A 23,832-nucleotide genomic window follows, 5' to 3' on the forward strand; every position below is an offset into this window, starting at 1 on the left:
AGTCATAGAAGCCTGGGTTATTTCTTTCTCTTGCTTCTTTTATGGGAAGGTACCCATAAAAGGTTTCTAGAACTCATCTTAGTAACATTTGGGAGCCGTTCTGCAAGTGATTATGGTGTATTGAGAGGGATATGAGCCAGGATCTGTATCTGTAGAATTTACAATCAGGTTGATGGAGGTAGACAGATCAGCAAAGAGCTGAACAGTAATACTAAATGTAGAGGTAGTTTAGAGACAGAAGTGGTTAACCAAAGCCAAGGGAGAAGAGAAAGCAATGGGTAAAGAGAGTGAAAGGGAGCTCTGGGAAGGCTTTATGGAGCAAATAACCTCTGAGCTGGATTTTGAAAAGTGTCAGTCACAGGAGCAGGGATGCCTATCAGACACAGGGAGCTGTTTGTTCAGCGTTGTGGAGGCAGGACAACAGGTGTGTTAGAGGGGCACCAAGCAGCTGGATGTTTCTTCAGCATCAAGTCAGAGGTGAAGAGTGGCGGGGCCACCAGGGTGGCCCCGGAAAAGTTGGGAGGCAGTATCAGGGGTCAAGGAAAAAGTAGGAAGGAAACCATCAGAGGTGTGGTAACATGCCTATTTTGCATGTGCATTGCCACTAATGCCATCTCCTTGCATATTATGAGCTTCAGTAAATGTTAACTGAACTTCACGGTAGCTTACTGATGCTGATATATGCGTGTGTAAGTGTTCATATAGACTACGTTTTCCAGTTCATAAAGATGTATTTGCAGCATCACAAGGTTTGTCTCATGAACCAGCAACTGTAACCTTGCAACCTGCTTCATCCACATAATAGGTTTGGAAGATCATCTAGTCTGAGGGTCTGCAAACTACAGCCTGCAGGTCAGATCCTGACCCACACCTTGTGTGTGTGTGTGTGTGTGTGTGTGTGTGCACAGTCCATAAGCTAAGGATTGTTTGTACATTTTTCAAGAGTTGTAAAAAAGAAGAAGAAACTATGACAGAAACTGTTTTGGCATGAAATGACTAAAATATTTACTGTCTGGCCCTTGTCAGAAAAAGCCTGCCAAACCCTGGGCTCGTCTGACTGCCTGATACAGTAAACCTTTGTACAATATGACTTGGCAAATAATCATCTTAATATATGCTTGAACACTTCCACTAATGGAAAATTCATTATCTCTCCGGCCAATCTGTTTCTTATTTGGACAATTCAGGCTATTAGTAATTTGTAAAGTCTGCTGTAATTTGTCTCATTATTGCCTCCATGTAGTGGCCCTTTTTGAGGGGAAGGGAACTAATATTTCATGTCAACATTTACTGAGCTCCTAATATACTCTAGGCAGTGTGGTAAGTGCTGAAGAAAGATGAATAAGACATGATTGTTGCATCAGAGATCTCTCAGGTGTTATTTCCTGGAACCAAAGCAGTTGTGCTGGTAGTCTTATGTCTCCTTCATTCCCCATCTTGCCATTGGGTTAGGACTTTTTTCTTTAATTATTGTATTTATTTCTGTATTGTTGTTCTACATACACAAAATTCATTGTATTTTGAACACAAAATTCATTGAAGTCTGAACACAAAATTCAAAGGGAATAGGGCCAGACAGTTTAAAATAACTTCTCTCCACACCCCTGTCTCCCAACTCCATAGCTTCTTTCTTGGGAGGCAAGCACTATTACCCATTTCCTGTGGGGATTTGACTTTGAAGAATAGCACTACCCAAGGTTTAGGACCATTTGGACAGAAACTTTTGGTAAATATTCAGACAGTGGTATTTTTTGAGCTTGTCCTTACGTAATTTGCTGAGTGTGACTTAGTTTTATTTTCATAAAAGCCTAAAATTTGCACCACTTTTGGGTGGTAGACACAGCCCCAAAAGGGTTTGTATTGCTTAACCACCCATCTGCAATTTCAGTTTAACCTTGGCTGGATGTTTTGGTTACTGCTGGGATTCTTTTCCATTACAGCATTGAATCTTCATCAAATCCTTTCCTCTTTCAGTGGAAGTGACACAATCCCATCTTGTGTAACTCCTGGGTTTCACATCCCGGATATGATAGAAATAGTCTGAAATAAAGTTAACCCACACTTATATTGATGCCTCTGTCAGTTTCTTTCCTGGAATATGTCCGTATGTAGTGTTGAGGTATGATGAAAGTCATATTTTAACTTTCTAAGCTAAGCAGAAGCTAGAATTCTGACCTTGGGATATATAGGCAAGCCTTAATTTTCATGAAGCAGGTGATGTTTGGATATCGGTTAGTTACACATAAATGACTTTGCACCTGTAACTTACTGCTCCCTCCAGATTTCTATTCTGATCATTTCCTCTTAAATTTTCCCTTCCAGCTTAAGGAAGATAGCAGTATGACATAGATGTATAGGTTCCTAAGTGATACATTTATACTTGCATATCATATTTAGATGTTTCCAGCAAATTCCCCATCACGTGTTGCTGCTGCTGCTGCATAGGACCCTTCTGTTTTCTGAGCCTGTCAAGCAGGAGTTCAGCAGCTGAATACCAACCACATCCTCTTGTGAAATAGGCTCTTGGGTTCTGTTTGAAATTTCTCAAAGATCAAATAAGTCAGAAAATGTTTGAAGGATGTGCCTTTTATGTAGATTACTGTCTTAGTATGCCTGTCGGTTATCTTCTAAGTGGTCTTCCTGAATCACTTTTTCTCAGCTACTGAAGTGCTGTACAGAAGAGTTTTCTCTTTTGTTTCTGGCGCTGGTAAAATTCCATCTTGATGACCTCAGTAGGTCATCAAGATGATGGTGAGTTCCTGTTAACCTTTAAGAGTAAGTTGTGGATGACTAAAGCATTTAGGGACCTGATGACCCATCCCGTGGAGGATCTCAGAGATCCATTTGTACCACTGTCTGCACTGTGTTGATTTCCTTCCATATTGGACGATTACTCTGGCCATGACCTTTTTCTTCTGACCCTGTTGGAGAGGAGGTTAGTATGTAAATGTTTTTCAAAATGGTTATTGTTTTTAGCATATGTGGGGCTGATGGGTAATATTCAGGCTCTGAAAAGGGGTGTCTTCTTTCAAGGCGATACACTATAGTGATGAGAGTTGGGGCTTTGCCGCCAGTCAACCTGGGTTATAATCTCAGCTCTTCTACTCCCTAACTGAGTGACTTTGGGCAAGTGACTTGATATTTCAGTGTCTCCATTTCTGTTCTGTAAAGTAGGCACAATGCAACCACTTTGGGGTTGTCATCAGATAATATGTAGAATGTTTAGTGCTTGGCACAGAATAAACATTCAATTAGAACAGTTACTACTGCTGCTGTTATTTAAAAAGTTTTTTAAAAGGTATGATCAAAAAAGTAAGTATGATTCATGATGGCAAATCCTGTAATGGAAGTTTTCATCTGTCATTACAGAGAAGGGGGCCATTGATGCCCACTGACTGTGGGCATTAATGAGAGCTTCATCAAGAGTCTTAGTAGATGAGAGGAATTTCCCTGGTAGAGAGGGGGCGAGGTCTCCTAGGGAAAGGTGAAAGACTGGGAAACTCTCTGTGGAGTAAAGCCAGTAAGATTTTGTTTGTTTAAACAAGGGAGCCCCCTGCACAGATCAGATCTGGTGGCAACGTGACAACTTGTTTGGAGAAGACAGGGACAGAAGGCAGTGACCTGTGAGCATGTTACTGCAGAAGCCAAGGTGTGAGATGGTGGGCCTGATGTGTGGTGGGGAGGACGGAGAGAAGAGAAGCTGACTTGGACAGGAAGCACGAAATCACATGTTTGGAATATGGACTTTGGGTCCTTGTCCTCTTCCCTCTTCCACTTTCCTACCTGTATGTCCTTCTGTGGACTTCTTACCTCTCTCAACCTCAGTTTCTTCCTCTTTAAAATTGGCACTGTCACTTCCTAGGGCTTTTTGGAGGAGTAAATTCAGGTGCACACCCTGCTGTGGTGCCTGGTCCCGGTTAATGCTGAGTAGCTGTCGCTGTCATCTTCGTCTCATTCCGGCGGCCCGTTTAAGGTTGAACCTCTAGCAATTAGTGATTTGTTGAATGTGAGAGAGAGGAAAATTGAAGATGACTTTGAGGTTTCGACCTTGGATGTAGGTGGTACTATTATGTAAACTAGGACATGCAGGAAAACGGGCAAAATTTTGCAAAAAGAAATGTTTAGTTTGGATTTGTCAAACTTGAGACGTCTCTGAGAAATCCAAGTCCTGGCTTTAGTATACGTGTTGCTAAAGCGAGCACATCCAAGTCCTGGCTTGCTTGCCTGCCTGCCTGCCTGCCTGCCTGCCTTATTTATTTATTTATTTATTTATTTAAATTTATTGTCAAATTGGCTTCCCTACAACACCCATTGCTCATCCCAACAAGTGCCCTCCTCAATGCCCATCACCCACTTTCCCCTCTCTCCTTCCCCCATCTCCCCTTCCCCTCAGTTTGTTCTCTGTATTTAAGAGTCTCCTTTGGTTTGCCTTCCTCCCTCTCTGTAACTTTTTTTTCCCCTTCCTTTCCCCCATGGTCTTCTGTTAAGGTTCTCAAGATCCACATATGAGTGAAAACATAAGGTATCTATCTTTCTCTGACTGACTGACTTCACTTAGCATAACACCCTCCAGTTCCATCCACGTTGCTGCAATGGCCACATTTCATTTTTTCTCATTGCCAAGTAGTATTCCATTGTATATATAAACCACATCTTCTTTATCCATTCATCAGTTGATGGTAAGTCCTGGCTTTAAACTCACTTATACAGTTGGCCCTTGAACAACTTGAGGAATAGGGTGCTGATCCCTATCCATGCCAACTTTTGACTCCCCCAAATCCATGTATGACTTCTGACTCCCCCAAAACTTAACTACAAATTATATATATTTCTCTTAATTCCAAAATCAGCCAAGTTGGGAAAACTGAAAGCTAGGTAATAATCTTGGCTCAAAACTCAGGCAGTAGGTGTGAATGATAGTCATAGTGTGACTCTTCATACCTTCTGCTGTAGAAATATTGCTCTGTCAGGGATGGACAGTGATGGACAGGATGGAACATGAAGAGACCTCCCCCACTTCTGCTTTTCGGAAATATCAAGTTCTCTAGTGTTGTGCTGGAGGAGGTATATCCCTGAGAGTGTGTGCAGGGGTAGGGGAGTTATAGTGTGTGCATGCCTGATTGCTGGGGGAGGGGTCAGAGGGAGATTTCAGGAGGGGAAATATTAAAATACATATATAGTAGAGTAAGATGCAAAGTTTCCATGCATTTAAAAGATAAAAGATGAGATGTCAAAAAAAAAATTCGGGTACTGTGGTTAGGTGGGCCAGAAACTTCTTTGTTCTCCTCAGGTGGGGGGTGCTCAAGTGCTTTCATTCAGAGCTGTGACAGGGCTTTGTGTTTCTGACCAGCTGGGCCTGGGTTTTTTACTTGTGAAGTTCTCCAGGATCACACAGGAGGGCACAAATTTCTGAGACTATGATTATGTTGAAGAAGGAGTAGTAGCACTTGTACACCAGTCAGACCGACTTGATCAAGAAAGGAAGATGCACAGAGGTGAAGGCCAGAAAGGCCTTAGAAAAAGGACTTCACTTAGAAAATCAGTTGTGTTGCCAGGAGGCTAAACTTGGCAACACGGTCACATTACTCAGGGTGGTTTTCAGTTATGTCTTCAGGTAGCCTGCATAGCTCCCATCATTTTTTGTTTGTTTTGATTATGCCTTATTATAAATGTTTTTTTTTCTTTCTCACCACGTTTGATGCCATTTTGCTGTGTTCCGTTTTGTTTTTTAGTAGGCGAGAAATAATGGCAGCAGCTACGGGGGATCCTGGGCTCTCCAAATTGCAGTTTGCTCCCTTTAGCAGTGCCTTGGATGTTGGATTCTGGCACGAGTTGACCCAGAGGAAACTGAATGAATATCGGCTGGATGAAGCTCCCAAGGACATTAAGGGATATTACTACAATGGTAGGAGACAGTTCACTCTGTATGTCATCATCTTCTGTCACCTTCTCTGCCTTCTAGAATAGGGTCAGCTTTCCTTTAGAAAGGGACACTCTTGTCTTGTATAATTAATGATCTTCACTGTTTTCTATTTTTACTTCTTGTCTTAATTTCTTTCGTTCGTTCATTCTTTAAATTTGTTTATTTGCTTATTTTTATTTGAATGTAGTTCAGCCACAATGTTACGTTAGTTTCAGGCTTACAACATAGCAATTCAACAAGTTTGTACGTTATGCTGTGCTCACCACAACTGTAGCTACCGTCTGTCACCATACAACACGATTACAGTGACGTTGACTGTATTCCCTATGCTGCACCTTTTATCCCCCTTTTACTTCCTGACTTTTGACCCAAGTTCATTTTCACTTCTTTCCCTCTGTTGTGGGGAAAAGAAAGAGAGTAGCGAGACCCCAGTTAATTAATCCAAAGAATGAATACTGATTATTTAGAATTGCTGGGGGAGGAGATTAGAAATCATTTCCCCCAGTGAATCTTTCTTTCTTTTTTTTTTTTTTTTTTTATTCTTGACAAATTTCTGAGATTCAGAAAAGCTGTGGCATCTTCTGCTAAGTCCCTGTTGAGTATGGATGACCAGAATTGCACAGGGCAGTTTGGGCTCAAGAAAAAGAACAAAATTATTCACAAACGTTTTAGTTATGAATGCTGCTATTACTGACTCATAATGGAAAATGTGATAATGCTTCTGTCCAGGTGATTCTGCTGGGCTTCCAGCTCGCTTAACATTGGAGTTCAGTGCTTTTGACATGTGAGTATTTTTTTTTTTTTTTTTTGCTTAAAATCTAAAAGTGTTTGCTTTTTGTGAGGAATGAGCATTCTTAACTTTGCACATAGGTGGACCACAGGGAGAACTGGGGGAGCCTCTGGGAGCAGGGCCAGGTCCTTGATTCTTTTGTCCCCATTATAGCACAGAGACAAGTGTTAGATGCTTAGGACTATCAGATATATTATTTTCAGCAGGTAATTATCATAGCCTGTTAGATCCAAGTATCATCTAGATTAATTGAGATTTAGATAATATCCCACCTGCTTTTGATTTTAGTTAGTATTTTGTGATCCTTTATTGGTACTTCTTGACTTACTCCTTTAGATGCCTATCCATGGGCATCAGTGAACATATTTATTAGACTACTTCTGTATACAAGCCACTGTGTAAGGCATTATATTATGGGAATACTCAAAGAAATATGACATATCCCCTCAAAGAGTCTTTTTCCCCTGGTTGAAGGCCACAGGGAGTGCTGGAGAGAAGACAGACATTCATTAACTTAATTATGTGGGTGTTTTCACATACATAATCCTTTTCAGACCTGCCAGATGTGAATAATCTCTATTTTTTCAGACAAGGAAACAATGGGTCAGAAGGTAAAGTGGCTTGCCCAAGGTCACATGTGGCTAAATTTAGGAAGCAGGGATGAGAGAAAAGTGAAGTATATTTCTGAGGTTGTAGTCTTAGTAGCTGGGGGCATTTTATTATCTTCTACAGAGATAGACCAGGAAGTGGATACAATTTTAAGAAGAGGTAAGCTTGTAGAACCTGTTGAGTTTGAGATGACATCATCTGGTAGAAATGCCCTGGAGGCACTGGAGTCAAGGAGGAAGAGTCATCCAGGTAGAGGAGTCGTGAGGCCATGAGAGACGAAGACTGTTGTGTAAGAAGAACAAAGGACCAGAACAGTGAATGGATCTGATTGGGGAGTCTGCAAAGGAAGACACGGAACTAGCAGAGTAGGCAAGAACTGTCGCAGAGGAAGAACCAGAAAAGCATTATAGAAACCAAAGATGTATGCTTTCAGGAAGGAAAGAGATGATCAACAATATCAGAAACAGAAAGGTCAGAGTTCAGTGCAAGGGTCATTGGATTTGTTGATTAGGCCCTTTGCAGTTCTTGAGAATTATTTCCCAAAGTGAATTTTACACAGAAGGGTGGAGCAGAAACCGTGTTGAGGGGCTATAAGACAATTAAAGGTTGAAGAATGGAAAGCTTCCGAGTGGTCAACGTTTTTTGCTTTCTCCACATTAGCAGTATCAAGTTGCAGGATGTGGGGAAGGCCAAGTGGTCTTTGTAAGTACTGCTTGGCTTTTCAGAGTAGCAGTAGTCAAAGATTAGGGTGTTCCGAGTAAAGTATCCCTAGAATATATCTTTTATTTTTATTTATTTGTTTATTTATTTTTGGATTTTTAAGTTTTGTTTTTTTTTTTTTAATTCCAGTTAGTTAACGTACAGTGTTGTATTAGTTTCAGATAAACGATGTAGTGAGTCAACCTGGTGCTCACCGTGCCAAGTGTACTCCCCAGTCCCCATCACCTATTTAGCCCATGCCCTTATCCCCTGCCCCTCTGGCAATCATCAGTTTGTTTTCTATAATTAAGAGTCTGTTTCTTGATGTCTCTCTCTCTCTCTCTCTCTCTCTTTTTTATCCCCTTTGCTCATTAATTTTCTTTCTTAAGTGCCACATATGAGTGAAGTCATATGGTATTTGTCTTTCTCTATTTCACCTCCCATTATACTCTTTAGCTTTATCCATGTCATTGCAGATGGCAAGATTTCATTCTTTTTTATGGCTAAATAATATTCCATCATATATATTATATATACACACCACATCTTCCTTATCCATTATATCCAATTATACACACACACACACACACACACACAAGTCAATTGATGGACACTTGGGCTGCTTCCATAATTTGGCTATTGTAAATAATGCTGCTGTAAACATAGGGGTGCATGTATCCCTTTGAAACAGTGTTTTTGTATTCTTTGGGTAAATACCCAGTAGTGTGATTGGTAGATGGTAGGGTAGTTCTATTTTTAACTTTTTGAGGACCCTCCATACTGTTTTCCACAGTGGCTGTACCAGTTTACATTCCCACCAGCAGGGCATGAGGATTCCTTTTCTCCATATCCTTGACAACACCTGTTGTTTATGTTGTTGATTTTAGCCTTAGAATGTATTTTTTAAATCTCTCCAAAAGCCAATGCATTTGATTCCTGTATATCAAATTGCAAAATTTAATTGCATAACATAAATCCAAAATGATATTAGCCCTTTCCTCTATAGCAGGTAAGTCAGAGATTTGATATGAGATAAATAATACCCCATACTTTTAGGGGAAAGAATGGCTTAGGATAAATAAAATGCAGTCTTGATAAAAATATATTAGTCTTTACACCTTTAAAAGGTATGTGTTGGTGTTTCTTGTTCTCTTCAGAGGTTTCTTGCTCTGTAATAAATTCCTTGTGATTGCTTGTCAGAACAAATCAAATCCTAGTAATCGATCTCTTGTTTTGGTAGAGACTAACTTACCTTTGAAGCAATTGCAAGATAATAAGGAAAAGAACCAGCAGAGTACAAGCATTAAATTATCTGAAGATGATCAAGGGAGTATATCAACAGTGTAGTTTTAATGTGATCTGGAGAATCTAACATTCCTTGCAAGCTAGACTTGCTCCCACCTTTATTCTGACACTAGATTGGTTTTAATGAAGATTTTAATAGTTTTATCCTTTGGAACAATCAACTATAGAAAAAGCTGTTCACAGATGTTAGGTTTGATCAGATAACAAAATCCAAACATCTTACACTTGAGTGATCCAGAAATTTTGGTTGAAGGAGATAAGAAAATCTGTGATCGTGCAGGTATGACTTCTACATAAATTGCTCTATTTGGTCATATTTTTTCATTGTGCTGTTGAATACTCACAGTGTGCAAGGCTGTGTGGTGAGCCCTTGCGGGGATGAGCAGGAATGAGACACGGCCCCAGTGGTGGAGCTGGACCTGGAAGGCCTGTATCTACATTGGATTAACTCTGTTACCTAGGATAAGTCTTTTTAGTTTCTTCCTCTTCAGTTTCCTCATCTCAAGCTCTTGGCTTCTGATGTTCCTTCTGCTTTTAAAAGTCTGTGATTTTCTGAATCTCTCTGTCTTAGGATGATTGGTGCTTTGGTCTTAGTTAGTATTTGTGTCCCTGCCCAAATTCATATGTTGAAAACCTAATGCCCAAGGTGATGGTATCAGGAGGTGGGGCCTTTAGGAGCCCCTTCCACCCCTTGAGGGAGACTTGGGCAGTCTGTGACTGGAACAGGGCTTTCACCAGAACCTGACCATGCTGGCACCTTGATCTTGACCTCCAGCCTCTAGAACTATGAGAAATAAATTTCTGTTGTTAATAAGCCACCTGGTCGGTGGCATTTTGTTGCAGCAGACCAAACAGACTAAGGCAGCTAGGGAGTTTAATGAAAGTGCTTGGAGCTCCACAGAAGAAAGGAGTTCTTTGTATCCAAATTATTTTCATTATTAATCTTCCTTTGTTTTTATTGCTGTACATTGGCTTGGTTTGTAGGGCAAATCTTTATAAATTTATTCATCAGACACTGAATGTCTCATAAGTGCAGGATGTGTAGGTGTTAGGAACACAAAGACTTAGGAAACACAGAGCTCTGGATAGAGGTAGAAAACAAATATTTGCATTGTAGTGTGCTCTGTGCTGTAATACATGTGAAGAGGTAATCGTTATTTCGGAAATACTTATTGATTGCTTCCTCTGTGTTGTAACAATAGAACGTGGTAGGCACTGGGCATGCAGAGAAGAATAAGACACAGCTGAAAAGCTCTCAGTCCTAGTACTCGTTTATAGATGCCAGGCATATCTCAGCTTCACGTAGCCCCAGATCAATCCCTTATCCTTGGAGTCCCCGGAAGCCTAATGGGGACTCTCTGCCAGCAGTTAGCACCATAAGATCCTCCTCCGTACGTGTATTAGGCTCAGTTAGTGGTGAAGTAGTATTTTGTCAGGCATCAACTGTCTTTCACCGGAGATTGCTGTCTTTGGGTAGGGTGTACTGCTGAACCAGTCCCACAAATGTAATGGCCCAAACACAAAGGAGGTTTATTTCTTGCCCACTTAATAGTCCAGTGTTCTGGACTATGGCTGCCTCATCCTGGAGGGCTTGCTTGCAACTGAATTGTCAGGGGCACCTCGTTGGCTCAGTGGAGTGTGCGACTCTCGATCTCAGGGTCGTGAGTTCAAGCCTCACATTGGGTGTGGAGCCTACTTAAAAAAAAAAAGAAAAATGACGGGGCGCCTGGGTGACTCAGTTGGTTAAGTGTCCAATTTCAGCTCAGCTCATGATCTCATAATTCGTGAGTTTGAGCCCCATGTTGGGCTCTGTGCTGACAACGTGGAGCCTGGAGCCCGCTTCGAGTTCAGTGTCTCCCTCTCTCTGCCCCTCCTCTGCCCCTGCTCACACTCTGTCTCTGTCTCTCTCTCTCAAAAATAAATAAACATTAAAAAAAAAAAAAGTAAAAAAAAAACAAACCAAAAAACTGAATTGTCACTTTACCTTGCCGGGTAGAGACATGCTTCCCTTCACTTAGGTTAATTGGTAGGAGCGTGAGGGCTTACCTGTCTTATAAGGAAGACTGGGAAACATGGTGCCCAGCTACAAGCTGCACATATGTACACTATATCTGTTTAAAAAGAAAAGAATAGATTTTGGTGGACATTCTCGGCATAAATGTGAAACTGACTTACTAAAAAAAGTTTTCGTTTCTCTGGGCTTTCCCTTAAGGAACATTTATCTTTGTAGTCATAAGAGGTATTTTCTAAGCCTCAAGTTGGACTTGATTAGGGCATAACCTTTGCCCTAAAAAAAAAAAAAAAAAAAACAACTTAAAAAAAATAGTTAAGGAATGTAAGACTCGTAGGCAAAATCATCTGGGACACAGGCTCTTAGTCTCCGTTAACTCCTTAGCCCCTAACACGTCTGATGTGTGCTAGTTGCTCAAATACCTTGAAATCTTGAAAGCAGTCTAAATGCATGGCTGTCAAAATGGGATGTGGTGTGGGTTGCCCAGAGACACCGGTGGACTCTGTTAGAAAATGTTGCAAACAGAAACTCACAGATTATTAGGGAAAGCAGAGATACTGGCACATGCCCCCAGGCTGAGTATGACTTCCTAGGTTCCTAGGGCATGCAGAGCTGTGCCTGTGAAGCAAAGGTTCCTCCAGGTGTGAAGAACAGCCTCTGTCTTTCTTTTGGGGGATTTATCCTGTCCTGGCCACCACCCTGCCTGTGTGTTCTGGAAGCTCTGGCCACATGCCTGCCTTTGGCCAGGTGTAAATAACAGGTGCAAACCAGCTTCAGTACTTTCCACAGTAAGCACCGTGAGACTGAGTGAAGTGAAGGCCAAGTTTCTAGAAGTAGCATCCCCAAGCAGGCCCAAGCTAGAGGCCTTTCTAAGATCAATTCTTTACCTGGTTAGTCTATATATCATTGTGAATTCACTGTTGGCTTTACTATATGGCAAAGATTTCTAATTCTGATCTCCTAGCAGCTTTATTTAGATATAATTTATATACCACAAAATTCACCCTTTTAAAATGTGTAATTCAGCAGTTTTTAGTGTATTCACCAGGTTGAGCTGCTGCCATCACCAATTTCAGAACATTTTCATCATTCTGGAAAGAAAGCCTAACCCCATTAGCAGTTACTCTCCCTTCTTCCCTTCTCCCACCCCTGTCCCCCGCCCCCTCCCCCTAGCCTGGCAACCACAATCTGCTTTCTGTGTATGGATTTGATTATTCTGGACATTTCATATCAATGGAGTTGTAGGAAACTAAACTAATATGTATCTAGGATCCAGGATTTGGACCAAATTCTCTTGTTTCCAAGTCCAGGGCTCTTTCCACTCCTCATCCGAGCCACTTCTGTGCAGAACAAGTGAACTTGAACTTGGAGAGATTGGCAGAATGGCTTTCCTTCCCACTATCACCCTTTAAATTTTTTTCCTTGGCCACATCCCCTGGTAGAGCTTTACTCATGAAAAGTTCTTCTCCTTTGAGACTTCGGTTGTCCGCACTGATTAACTTGCATGAGTACTGATGTTCTAGGAGCCTGGCCGGTGTGCTGGCAGTTGCTCAAATTCTTGTGATGACACTTTGATACTGCATTCACACACCTGGGACATTCGGGCACTTAGGAAGAAGGGTACCTTCCTCTTGTGCTAGTATCAGATTAGTTCAGAGGTTTGCTCCTTCTGTTTCAGCAGTAATTTCTTGAAGCCGAGTCTGAATGTAGAAGGCCTAATGTGCCAACCACTGTGCTTCCTTCCTCCTCCCTCTAGGCTGAGTTTCGCCCCTTTTTGATGTCTCTTTCTCCTTAAGACTGTCTTTGATGTCCTCCTATCACATGGCTGAAAAATATTTTATTAGAGTAGCATTGTGAGAAGCAACCTGTTTGCTGACTTGTCACCCTCCAAGGGAAGGCTCTGGCCATGTAAAGTTACTTTTTCCCCAGGACTTGGTATTTGAGCCCCACAGACAGCATTTGGCAGAGCCCTCTGCCCCCATTGCACCCCTCCACACCTCTTCTAGGTTTTGATCTTCTGCTTGCAGCCCTTGTGGACCCAGTTTTACACAGACTCCAAGTGAAGAGACACAAGGTCTTCGAAACCATACAGCTCCCATCAGTGCAGTCATTAAAAATGTATATTCTCTCTGCAGTAGTTGTAATTGACAACAATATTAGGCGTGTGTAACCTCTGAAACACAAATCAGTCATTTCAGAGAAGAGACCAGATGTTTCCACATCTGAATTTGTATTCAGAAGTAACTCATCTTCTGCTCCCCTGATTTTGACTATAAGGGGACAGTGTAGAGTGCGACACACATGTGACACAACAGATTGGTAGGTAGCCCAGGTATGACACATATTGTCTGTATGACTCAGACGACCACCAGGAGTTTGCTTAGCAGCAGCTCTGCATGAAACCTGTTTGGGCTGGGGAGGTCTGGGGACAGCCAGAAGAAGGAGACAAGTTCCCTGCCTGCAGGGAGCTTGCTGTCCTCTAGTTAGGTGTATACGACAATCTAAAATGGGACGCTCAGTTTCCTGTGCCAGCCATTACCAGAGGAAATGGGAGGGGCCTCCTGGAAAGAGAGGGTTTGGAGCAGGGCCTTGAAGCCTGGGAGGGTTTGAGTGGGGAGCAGGCAGTAGGCAGCCCAGTACCTTGGAGTGGGCTAGTTCTGGCTTTAGATTCCAGCTCTGCCTATTTTTATGTGACCTTAGGCAAGTTACTTAAAGCTTTAACTGAAAGAAAAAGCTGTTAAGAAAATTCAAACATTGTGTAGTTCTTGGCACAGTGGAAGTTCAATAAATGATGCTTCCCTTTCGGGTTAAAGATGGGAAAGAGTAAAAACTAGGAAATCAACTTATACTGGAGGAGGGGCAGTGGAAGAACAACATGCCAAGAGATTAGGGTAAAGGGAATATAGAGGCTTTGTGTGTGTGTGTGTGTGTGTGTGTGTGCGCGCGCGTGTGTGTGTGCAGTGCCTATTTTTAGTTCCTAAGCGAGGATATTCATCTTTTCCCAAAGAAATGTGTGGTTGATCTTCTCTTTGCCCTACAGAGCACTGTCTTTTGTCTCCCACTGCTGTCCTGGCTGTGCCTGCCTAACCATGTTTCTCCTGTGTCCAGGAGTGCTCCCACCCCAGCCCACTGCTGTCCGGCTATTGGAACGCTCTTTAACACCAACACACTCGAGGCTTTCAAGGCCGCAGATAAGAAGCTACTTTTGGAACAAGCAGCAGACGAGGTTAGCTGGGAAAAGATGATGTATGTATTCTGTTTTCCGTGGTCTCGGTAGGTGCAGTGTCTCTGATCAGGTGCATGTGTCTGTCATGGAAACTAGCATATAGTCGGTACTTGAAGATAGTCGTGGGCTTTGGTTTATTTCCCCAGCTCTCCTGTGTTGGCGGGAAAGTCAGGGAGAAGATATTCAGGCTCTCAGCTGGGCATAGGCAGGAGTTTCATCGCAGGGCAGTTGTGAAAGCTTTGCTGTTGCTCTCTAATTAGCATTTTGAAGCAGCTTGACCTGTCCCTGAGAGTTCTATTCCTGTGTCTGCATGGCCTTGGGTTCTCTGTTCTTTGTGCACCTTGGCTTTCCAGTCCAGTCCTGAGCACTGTAATGCTCTCTGAAATGATCGCATAGTCTCTCCAGTATACTTCGGGCTAAATATAAACTATTCCATCTGATTTACAAGGCACCTGTGGCCTGGCCTCTGTGGTCTCTGTGGCTTTTCTCTCCTGTCACTCTTGCCCTCACCTTCTCTGACCCTGTCACAGCAAATCACTTATAATTACTCCACCTACTTTGGTTCTCACCTCTGTCCTTGGGACATGGTGTTCTCTCTGCCGGGAGTGTCTTTCCCTTAACTTGTTCATATCTGAGTTAGTGTGAGAAATTAAAATGGTAGGACAGTTTATCCCAATCCCCTCTAACGCACTTAATCGAGTGGTCTTCGCACTAGTCTTAAACGAAAGAGTCTTATTTATGTGGGTGCCATGGTCAGAGAAGGAAGTCTTCTGCCTTTGGTATCCCTTACATCCCTCGAGATGCATGTAGCTTGTGACCCAGGTGATGATGGTTGTCCTTGGCCTGCCACTCAACTGCTCCTGGGCTCCTGCTGTGGCTGCACATTTAAAAGGCTGTCTCCAAAGAGTTGGGTCAGGTCCTCATCCACCATCAAAAATCACAGATTGCTTCCCACAGAAATCCCACCCCTTGTGCTGGGGCTCAGCCTTCACCCCTGTCCACACTCCCCAGCAGTTCCCACCCTCTCAGTTTATCAGAAGTGGGGCCTGCTCTTCTCTGGTCTAGCTCCTCCAAGGTGATCATGTCAATAGCAGGAACTTCTCTTTGCTAATTTCCCTCTTCCACCCAGTGGCTCCTGTGGGTGCAACCGTTTGTCTTGTTTAGTAACACAAAGTATAGCAGCTAATCTTAGCTACTAAAACATCTTGTGATCAACAGCTGCAGCCCAGTGCCAGCTTCTGCTTCTGGCCACAGAACTTGCTGAGTATGCATCAACTCCTCATTGTCTTACCTTCCTGTCTCAGGGCAAGATAATCCCAAACAGCACTTCCAGAAATCCCCTGTATCTAGTTCAAATCACCGCTTCCTGGAACCCCTTCCTGCTTCCTTTCCCTCCCACCTCCCCAGCCCAGTTCGGAGCTCCTCCCAAGATTTCCACATCTTTTTGAGGTAGCACATCCTACCTGGTGGTGCATTCAGACAATTATGCCTGTCTCCCTCCTGGGACCCAAAGCTTCTTGAGGGTAGGGACTGTGTCTTTTATTCTGTAATCCTGATGTGCCTGGTAGATAATAGGCAGTTAGTAAATATTTGTTGGAGGAAATAATGAAGGCGTGAAAATGTCCTGGTTGCCTCCTTGGATGCTGAGACTCACTGAGAGGAACACTCTGCGTTCTCTCAGTTTCCCCAGGCCCCTCATGGAGTGTGGCTGGTGGAGAGGCTGTGCAAAGTGGCCAGAGTGAGGTAACAACCCACTTTATTGCCTGGGATGAGTGGTGCTGGGCCCTGGTGCTCTTCACCTCTGTGCTTGTCTTGAGAGTGAGAAACTCAGAGAGGCCTGAGAACCTGCCTTGACACTTCTCTTTCTTCTGGCAGATTTGGGAAGCCGTAAAATCGGGCGCTGCCCTCGAAAACCCTGTCCTCCTCAACAAGTTCCTCCTCTTGACATTTGCAGTAAGTAAATAGAATCTCGGTCACATTTAGACTGCTGAGATGCCCTGGCCGAGCCCTGGGTGCCAATAGGGCAGTCTGTGTACTTCTCACTGAAGCTATTACCTGGTGTTATTTAAATCAGAGCTGGTCAAGAAACACTCATTTGATTAGTGGCCCGAAGGCGCTGGCACTTATCACCGGTGCAAAATTAATTCATTCTTACTGATCTTACATACTGCATGGTTTATGTAACACAGTGATGCAAGTCTTGTCATTCAGGACACAATAAAATCAGCTTCAGGGAGTAGTGGTTCTTTGTTGCTAAAGTCTTTATTCAGTATAGTCTGTGGGGCTCAGTTGCTGGGTCCATCACCATAAGAAAAAGATGACATCTTGGGGATCCCAGCTATCCTCCAGCAGCTTCTGGACTAGAGGAGTTCACACTGCTCTACATAGTTTGTCCACACAGTTGTGTTTTTTTTTTTTTATTAAAACATTTTTTTTACATTTATTTATTTTTGATAGAGACAGAGCACAAGTGGGGGAGGGGCAGAGAGAGAAGGAGACACAGAATCAGAAGCAGGCTCCAGGCTCCAAGCTGTCAGCACAGAGCCCGATGTGGGGCTTGAACTCACCAGCCGTGAGATCATGACCCGAGAGGAAGTCGGACGCTTAACCGACTGAGCCACCCAGGTGCCCCAACAGTTGTGGTTTTTTAAGAAAGAAAAATGTTTTGTGTAAATGTAACATCTAATGCCTAGGGAAGTAGGGGGAAGGACCTGGTCTTGGTGATGGGTGATATGGGGAAATGAAAGGGTTGATGATAGAGATATGAGCCCCACACACACACACTTAACACACATACACGCAGGTGTATGTACACATATATGTACATGAGTGTATGTCTCTATATATCTACATATGAAATGAATTTAGCCTTTATAATTAGGTTGACTATATAATATTCTGTCAAGTGTATGTTCTATAGGTTCTTGTACATCTAGGTTGTTTCTAATATTCACTATTTTGTAAAATGCTGCAGTGAACAATATTGGCCATACTGATTTTTTTTTCCTGTTCATTTTATTTCTTTAGGATAAATTCTCTAGAGAAGGCATATAAATGTATCGACGTTGATGTGTATTAAGTGTACTGTTTTACCAGCTTCATCAGCTTTGTATATTAATCTTCTTCCCCACATCTGTCTATCTTCCTCCTTCCTTCCTTCCTTCCTTTCTTTTTTTATTTTCTTCTTTTCCTCTTTCCTTCCCTTCCCTCCCCTTTATCCTCCCCTCCCCCCTCTCCTCCACTAACCTCTTTCTTTCACCAAGTTATAGGTCTTACCTTTCTTCCTGCCCCGTGAACTAATCCTGTTTCTTCTGAATGCTGCCTGATTTGCTGCCCAAGGCAAAGGAGAGAGTGATAAAAGTCATACTGAAGGTTATGCCAAAGGCTGGCTATCTATAAGGAGCACATTTCCTAATGAGTTATAATGCTTTCTGTGTAATAGTGGGGGAGATAGAAAAATGTTTAAATTCTTCATGAGATTACTAGCTGCAATTTGGCATTAATAATTTGTCTGTAAATTTGAGCAGTTTTGTAGATCTGCCACTAAGAGAGAGATAAGTGGTGCTAGTTAAAGATTTCTGGGTTTGTTATTTTAACATCAATATATTTTCTGTACCAAGGATTCTAGTTAGTAGAATCGACAATTTGCATTTAATAAGAAAAATAACATTAGCTCTTAGTTAAAGTCTTAAGGCATTTCCTAGAGTTAGCGCGTGTATTGGCCCTGTTGCCCTTTTTACTGACCATTCTTAGCCTACCTTAAAAAAAAAATTAAGTCTCTGTCTTTTAAAATCTTCAAATACAAAGGGCTTTGTGTTTAATTTTATCAAGATCCTTTGTATCCTGAAAAGAATTCTAAGAAATTCAAGCCTTTTGACTTTTGAAGATGATCTGATAAAGCTTTTTAGAAATTAGGAAGTCCTTCATCTTGAATTGTTTAACCTTTGACTAAAGATCAGTTATGACAAATCATTTAAATACAAAGAAGAGAGTATAATCTCTGGAGGTACTTTTGCTTTTCTTTCTGCTGTTTTTAGGATTCAAAGGAACAGGCACTTCATTAATTTCTATTTTGTAGTTTGTTTTGCTGTTGTCAAAAGGGAATTTGTTGTCAGTTGATCAATTAATGGCAGAATTAGAGACTGGAATCTATAATGACTAGGCTTTCTCATCTAGACACACATTTATGTATACATTTATATTTATTTAAAAAGTTATCTAGTATGATTTCATTTATATGAAAATCTCAGAATAGTCAAATTCATTGAGACAGAAAATAGATTAGTGGTTCCTAGGGGTTGGGGAGAAGGGGGAATGGGGAATTCTGTGAATGGGTATTTCTAACTAATAAACTAATAGGAGTTTCTACTATTGGAGTTTTCTTTTTGGGGCAATGAAAATGTTCTGCAATTGAGTGATGGTGGTACAACCTTGTCAGTACCCCCAGACAAACATTCAGGTGTATATTTTAACATGGTAAATTTTATGGTATATGAATTTTGTCTCAAAAAGTCATCAAACAACTATCTATTGTTTATTCTTAGTAAGATTAAAGAAGAAACATTGATTAGCCAAATAAACAGACTGATGGAGAAACTGTCAGACACTGAGATAACTGTGAGATCCCATAATATGAGTGATTCAGGCCACAAAGGCTGCAAGAGTTCAGGGCAAAAGCATCCAACCTGGGTGGAAACAGTTATCTAGAACAGCTTCATGAGTCATTGCCCCTGCCTCACTTCCCCTGGTGGGGGAGCCATCAAATATACCCCTGAAGATGTAATCTCATATCGCTGATGCTCCTTTGCTCTTAGAACCTCTTCTGTGACTCATGACTCACTTTATCTCTGCCTGTATAGAGAGTGAGCTGCCCAAGGGCTGGACTGGGTTTCATTTATCTTCTTATTGTCAGAGTGTCTAATGTATTACCTTGTACATAGCAAGTGCCTAATAATTGTTGACCTGAATTTCACCAACAAAGTATTTCTGAAAGCAGCATTTTATTATCTCAGGCATATATAGGTTATGGATAGCACAGCTTCTTCAATACCATGCTAATTCATTTGACTGTGAAGAGCGATAACCATGTTTGGTGGCTGTGCCTCCCCAGAAGGGTCGTTGAGTATGTGTGGTTCTGCTGAGGAAGCTGATATTTTGGAAATGGAATTCTGCTTCCCTCTCCACTAATCAATATCTTTGTTTGGCTGAAGTTCTTTCCTTCACCCCCCCCCCATAAGCTTCAGTTTTCTGTCTGTAAAATGGGATAATAGTTACCTCTTGGGATGGTTTTGTGTATTACACAGTGATGATGATAATTGTCAACACTTTCTTTAGCAAGTAGATGATAAATATGTTTATCATGATATATTATTGTTTGGTGTGTGGGTATATTTTAGGAGAAAGACAGAAATTCTGTATTCTATCCTGAGTTCTGTTGGAGATAAGACTTTCTGACCAGGTGATTCTATGTTGTGCGCCTCAATGTGTCTAAGTGGTGTTGGGGAATTACATCAATGAATGCATTTCAGTTTCATCATTGGTTATAATCCTCTTATATTCTTTCTTCTAGGATCTAAAGAAGTACCACTTCTACTATTGGTTTTGCTTCCCTGCTCTCTGCCTTCCAGAGAGTCTACCCCTCATTCAGGGGCCAGTGGGCTTGGATCAAAGGTTTTCACCAAAACAGGTATCAACAAATAAAGCAAAATGCAGGTAAAATTGGACTTAATGAGCTTGAGTACTTTATCTAAAGGCAGGCAGTTGTCTGAATGAAGAGTTGGTCACTGTGGAATCCTCCAAAGGTGGCACTAAGAGCAGACTTATTTACAAAATGTTTGTAGAATCATTCCAAAGGAGTAGTCCAAGGTACTTTTCCAGGTATTCAGTGACATTTGGTGAAAGGCTGAGCCAGTAGAGGAGCTATAGGAACATGTTGAAAGTCTGCAAGAATTTGCCAAAATGTGGTTTTCACTTTCATTGTAGAAGATCCCAAGGCACTAGTATACTTTGGGAAGAGAGTCTTTGAAACCAAATAGAAGACATTCCACTACCCTCACACCAAGTTGTGGAACTTCTACATCAGGAATGGTACACACAAAGGTAGTCTTTGTGGTCTAAGGAAGACCATAAGAAAGAGGTGGTCTGAAGGAGGGCAATGAAAATAATCAAACTAGTACAACACAGACCCTCAACCAGATATTCTGATTGTCATTGAGGCAAGGTTTGAGTGGCAAGATGATTTGGATTCATGAAGCATGTCAGTCATTAAACCATGGATTGTAACACCAGGGAGAAACCCTTATTGATGAAAAATTAGTAATTTTGTTTAGTATAAATCAAAGGTTGTGGTTTTGTGGAACTAGTTTCCCAAGAATAAGTGTAAGTAGAGGAAAAGGATTACGCCACGAGGACTGACTGCTGATGGATATGGAATTTCTTTTAAGAGCGACATATATGTTGTAAAATCGTTATGTTGATGGGGCTCCCAGTTGGCTCAGTTGGAAAAGCATCTGACTCTTGATCTCACGGTCATGAGTTCAAGCCCCACATTGAGTATAGAGATTACTTAAAAAAAAAAAAAAAGGCAACTTTAAAATTAGTTGATGGTTACATAATCCTGTGAACATGCTTAAAACACACTTAATTATGTATTTTATGTGGGTGAATTATATAATAAGTGAGGTGTGTCTCAATAATGCTGTTATTTTGTGGAGAGGTTCAGGGTAAAATTAATCAGTGATGGATTCAGTGCTTGGTTATTACAGGAGCTAAATAATGTTTGGAACTCTCTCTGTACACCTTTGTGGTTAACATCTTAGGGAACCACCATGCTGCACCATAAAAATGTCTCCTTGTGCTCCTAAGACACCACCATGCACATGGGAAGTGTTACACAGAAGTGAAGTGGTATTATTTGGGGGGCACTTCTGTGTTCATTTGCTGCAAAAGAGTAACAGGGGTATGCTCAGTCATTTCCAGTCTTCTGGCTTGAAAATACCTTTTATGTTAATTTTTAGCTCAGAATTAGATATGTGATTGGAGAATAACTCAATGTTTCCTGTTCTTAGATTCAAGCCCTTGAGCGTGCATATGATGATCTTTGTCAAACAGAAGGAGTCCCAGCGCTACCTTACTTCTTAATCAAGTATGATGAGAATGTGGTGCTGGTTTCCCTGCTTAAACACTACGGTGATTTCTTCCAAGACCAAAGGACAAAGGTCAGAGAAACTCTGAGTTTCATTTTATCATCCATTAAAAAAAAAATCTGATGTTCATGTTATGATAGACTACTACACAATTCAAACTCAGATTTCTTTGGCCCTCCAAAGAATGTTGTACAACGTTTCTTTGTCTTCACCCTTTCCCACCCCCTGCCATTCCCAGATCACTTTCTCCTCCATTTTCCTAGCTCACCTCCTATTGGGTTCCTCACTTCCTATTAGTGATAAAGTTATTTCAGTTTTTGTTGCACTATATTTTGCATCTATATTTTAATTTATTTCTAGAGTTACCACGTATTTCAAGCCCTGCTTACCTCTCTCCTGGACAGTTAGTCTTTTTGCTTCCGTCTTGCACACCACCACAATAGAAGAATCTGCTTTAAACTGCTCACATCCACCCTATCTTTCAATGATCACAAGTTAATGGTGTCTTCCTTCTGGCTCCAAGCCACCTTTCCTGCCTCATTCTTCCACTGTTTTTCTCATAAACCATTGTTCCAACCAAGTTTTCCTGTTGTTGTTGGTTTTTTTTTTAATGTTTATTTTTATTTTTGAGAGGGGGCAACAGAGAGAGCAAGATGGACGATCCAAAGTAGGCTCTGCGCTGGCAGTGCAGAGAGCTTGAAGCAGGGCTTGAACTCACAAACCGTGAGATCATGACCTGAGCCAAAGTCAGACACTTAACCAACTGAGCCTCCCAAGCGCCCCCCAGGTTTTCCTGTTTTTAACTAGACAACCCCACCACCACCCCCGACTAATCAAGTCTACCTAGGACTTTTTCTGTATCTCTCTTTGACCTTGCATTGTGTCATCTGAAATCTCTACCTGTGAAGATCTTAAGAAACTCTCCTTGTTGGGATCCTAGCTCCACAGTAAAGCCTTCTCATAGATCTTCCCTTGTCTGATCTCACTACATTTATTCCCTGTTCTTCATTTACTGTTCTGTTCCCTTGTCAAATAACTTTTGTTCCATACTAGATAGTAAGCTCCCAAGGGCAGGACTGTGTCTTATGTATCTGCATCTCCATAGTGTCTAGCACTTGTCTTAGGTCCTCAATAAAAATTCTTCTGAATGAATCAAAGAGTACTGTGAGTGTCTTTTAGAAGTAATGAGATATGTAGTAAGCTATCTCAGCCATATAAGAGATTGTAAATTAAAAATAAAAAATTAATGAATTTTATGAAGTCGTGAAATCAAGTAGGATAATTTCACTAGCCATGTAGACATATCAGAGTTGAGAAAAGAGAGACCTCTAACTGATGTCCTTATTATTCCTTAGCCTGAACTTAAGATACTTTCTTTAAGTACATTTTTTCCCCATTTACATTAGCATTTTCCTTCACAAAATAATACTTTCTTCAGTGCTTTGCACTCTATTTTCTATCCTCTTCTTTTCTGTCTTTTTGAAAAATACCAGTTGTGATCCACTAAGTGATTTGGACTCCAAAATGGGTCATCACTGTAGTTTGGACAATGTTGTGTGCCAAGTTTGAGAATACTGTCAGATAAATGAACTACACTAAGTATGGTTCCATTCGTTATTTTCATTTCCAGCTGCATCTTTCTGCTTTTAAATTCTCACAAAGCCATTCAACTATTATTTTAAGTTTTTGTTTCTTAAGTAAGCATTTTGTATATCTCCTACTAATCTTTTCCTGTTTTTCAAAGACTAAGATTATACTATATTCTCTTTTATTGTAGATTTTAGCATAATACTGTCACAGTCTGTATCAACATCCTTTCTGATAGATAGATAACGTGACATTTTTGACTTATAGTTTTCTCATACGTCTTCCATATTAGGAGTCTCCTTGTGCATCAAATTCCTGCCATCCCCCCACTCACCTTGAATTATTTCTTGGGAAGGAAGATTTTCTAGATACAGAATGACTGGGTTAAAGAGTTTGGACACTTGAAGGTGTCCGATCGGTAGTGTCCTGCTAAGTGTTTGACAGCTAGCTCTCAGGTGGGGCAAAACCCTGACCGTGTAGCGTTTGCTTCTTCCTGGGGTTCCAGTACTCCCGCTGTGGCCAGCATCAGGCTACCAT

At 41.4% G+C, this 23,832-nt stretch overlaps 1 protein-coding gene across 3 annotated transcripts in view; it reads left to right on the forward strand.

The window, feature by feature from the left end:
- ATG7 (autophagy related 7) overlaps positions 1 to 23,832 on the forward strand; it is a 248,663-nt gene that overhangs the window by 10,561 nt on the left and 214,270 nt on the right. The window contains exons 1-7 of one of the 3 annotated variants that reach the window (XM_047096222.1): positions 2,682 to 2,935; positions 5,733 to 5,905; positions 6,653 to 6,707; positions 14,446 to 14,563; positions 16,439 to 16,516; positions 20,133 to 20,249; positions 21,631 to 21,780. In XM_047096222.1, the coding sequence (XP_046952178.1) occupies positions 5,746 to 5,905; positions 6,653 to 6,707; positions 14,446 to 14,563; positions 16,439 to 16,516; positions 20,133 to 20,249; positions 21,631 to 21,780 (678 nt within the window). In that variant the 5' untranslated portion in view covers positions 2,682 to 2,935; positions 5,733 to 5,745. Of the gene's footprint in view, positions 1 to 2,681; positions 2,936 to 5,732; positions 5,906 to 6,652; positions 6,708 to 14,445; positions 14,564 to 16,438; positions 16,517 to 20,132; positions 20,276 to 21,630; positions 21,781 to 23,832 lie in introns of those variants that run through there. The other 2 variants (XM_047096223.1, XM_047096224.1) reach the window with 2 other exon arrangements.

The sequence above is a fragment of the Lynx rufus genome, unplaced genomic scaffold (assembly GCF_022079265.1).
Source record: "Lynx rufus isolate CCGP_SWC_20201006 ecotype Redwood Valley unplaced genomic scaffold, mLynRuf1.p SCAF_4, whole genome shotgun sequence".
NCBI lineage: Eukaryota > Metazoa > Chordata > Mammalia > Carnivora > Felidae > Lynx > Lynx rufus.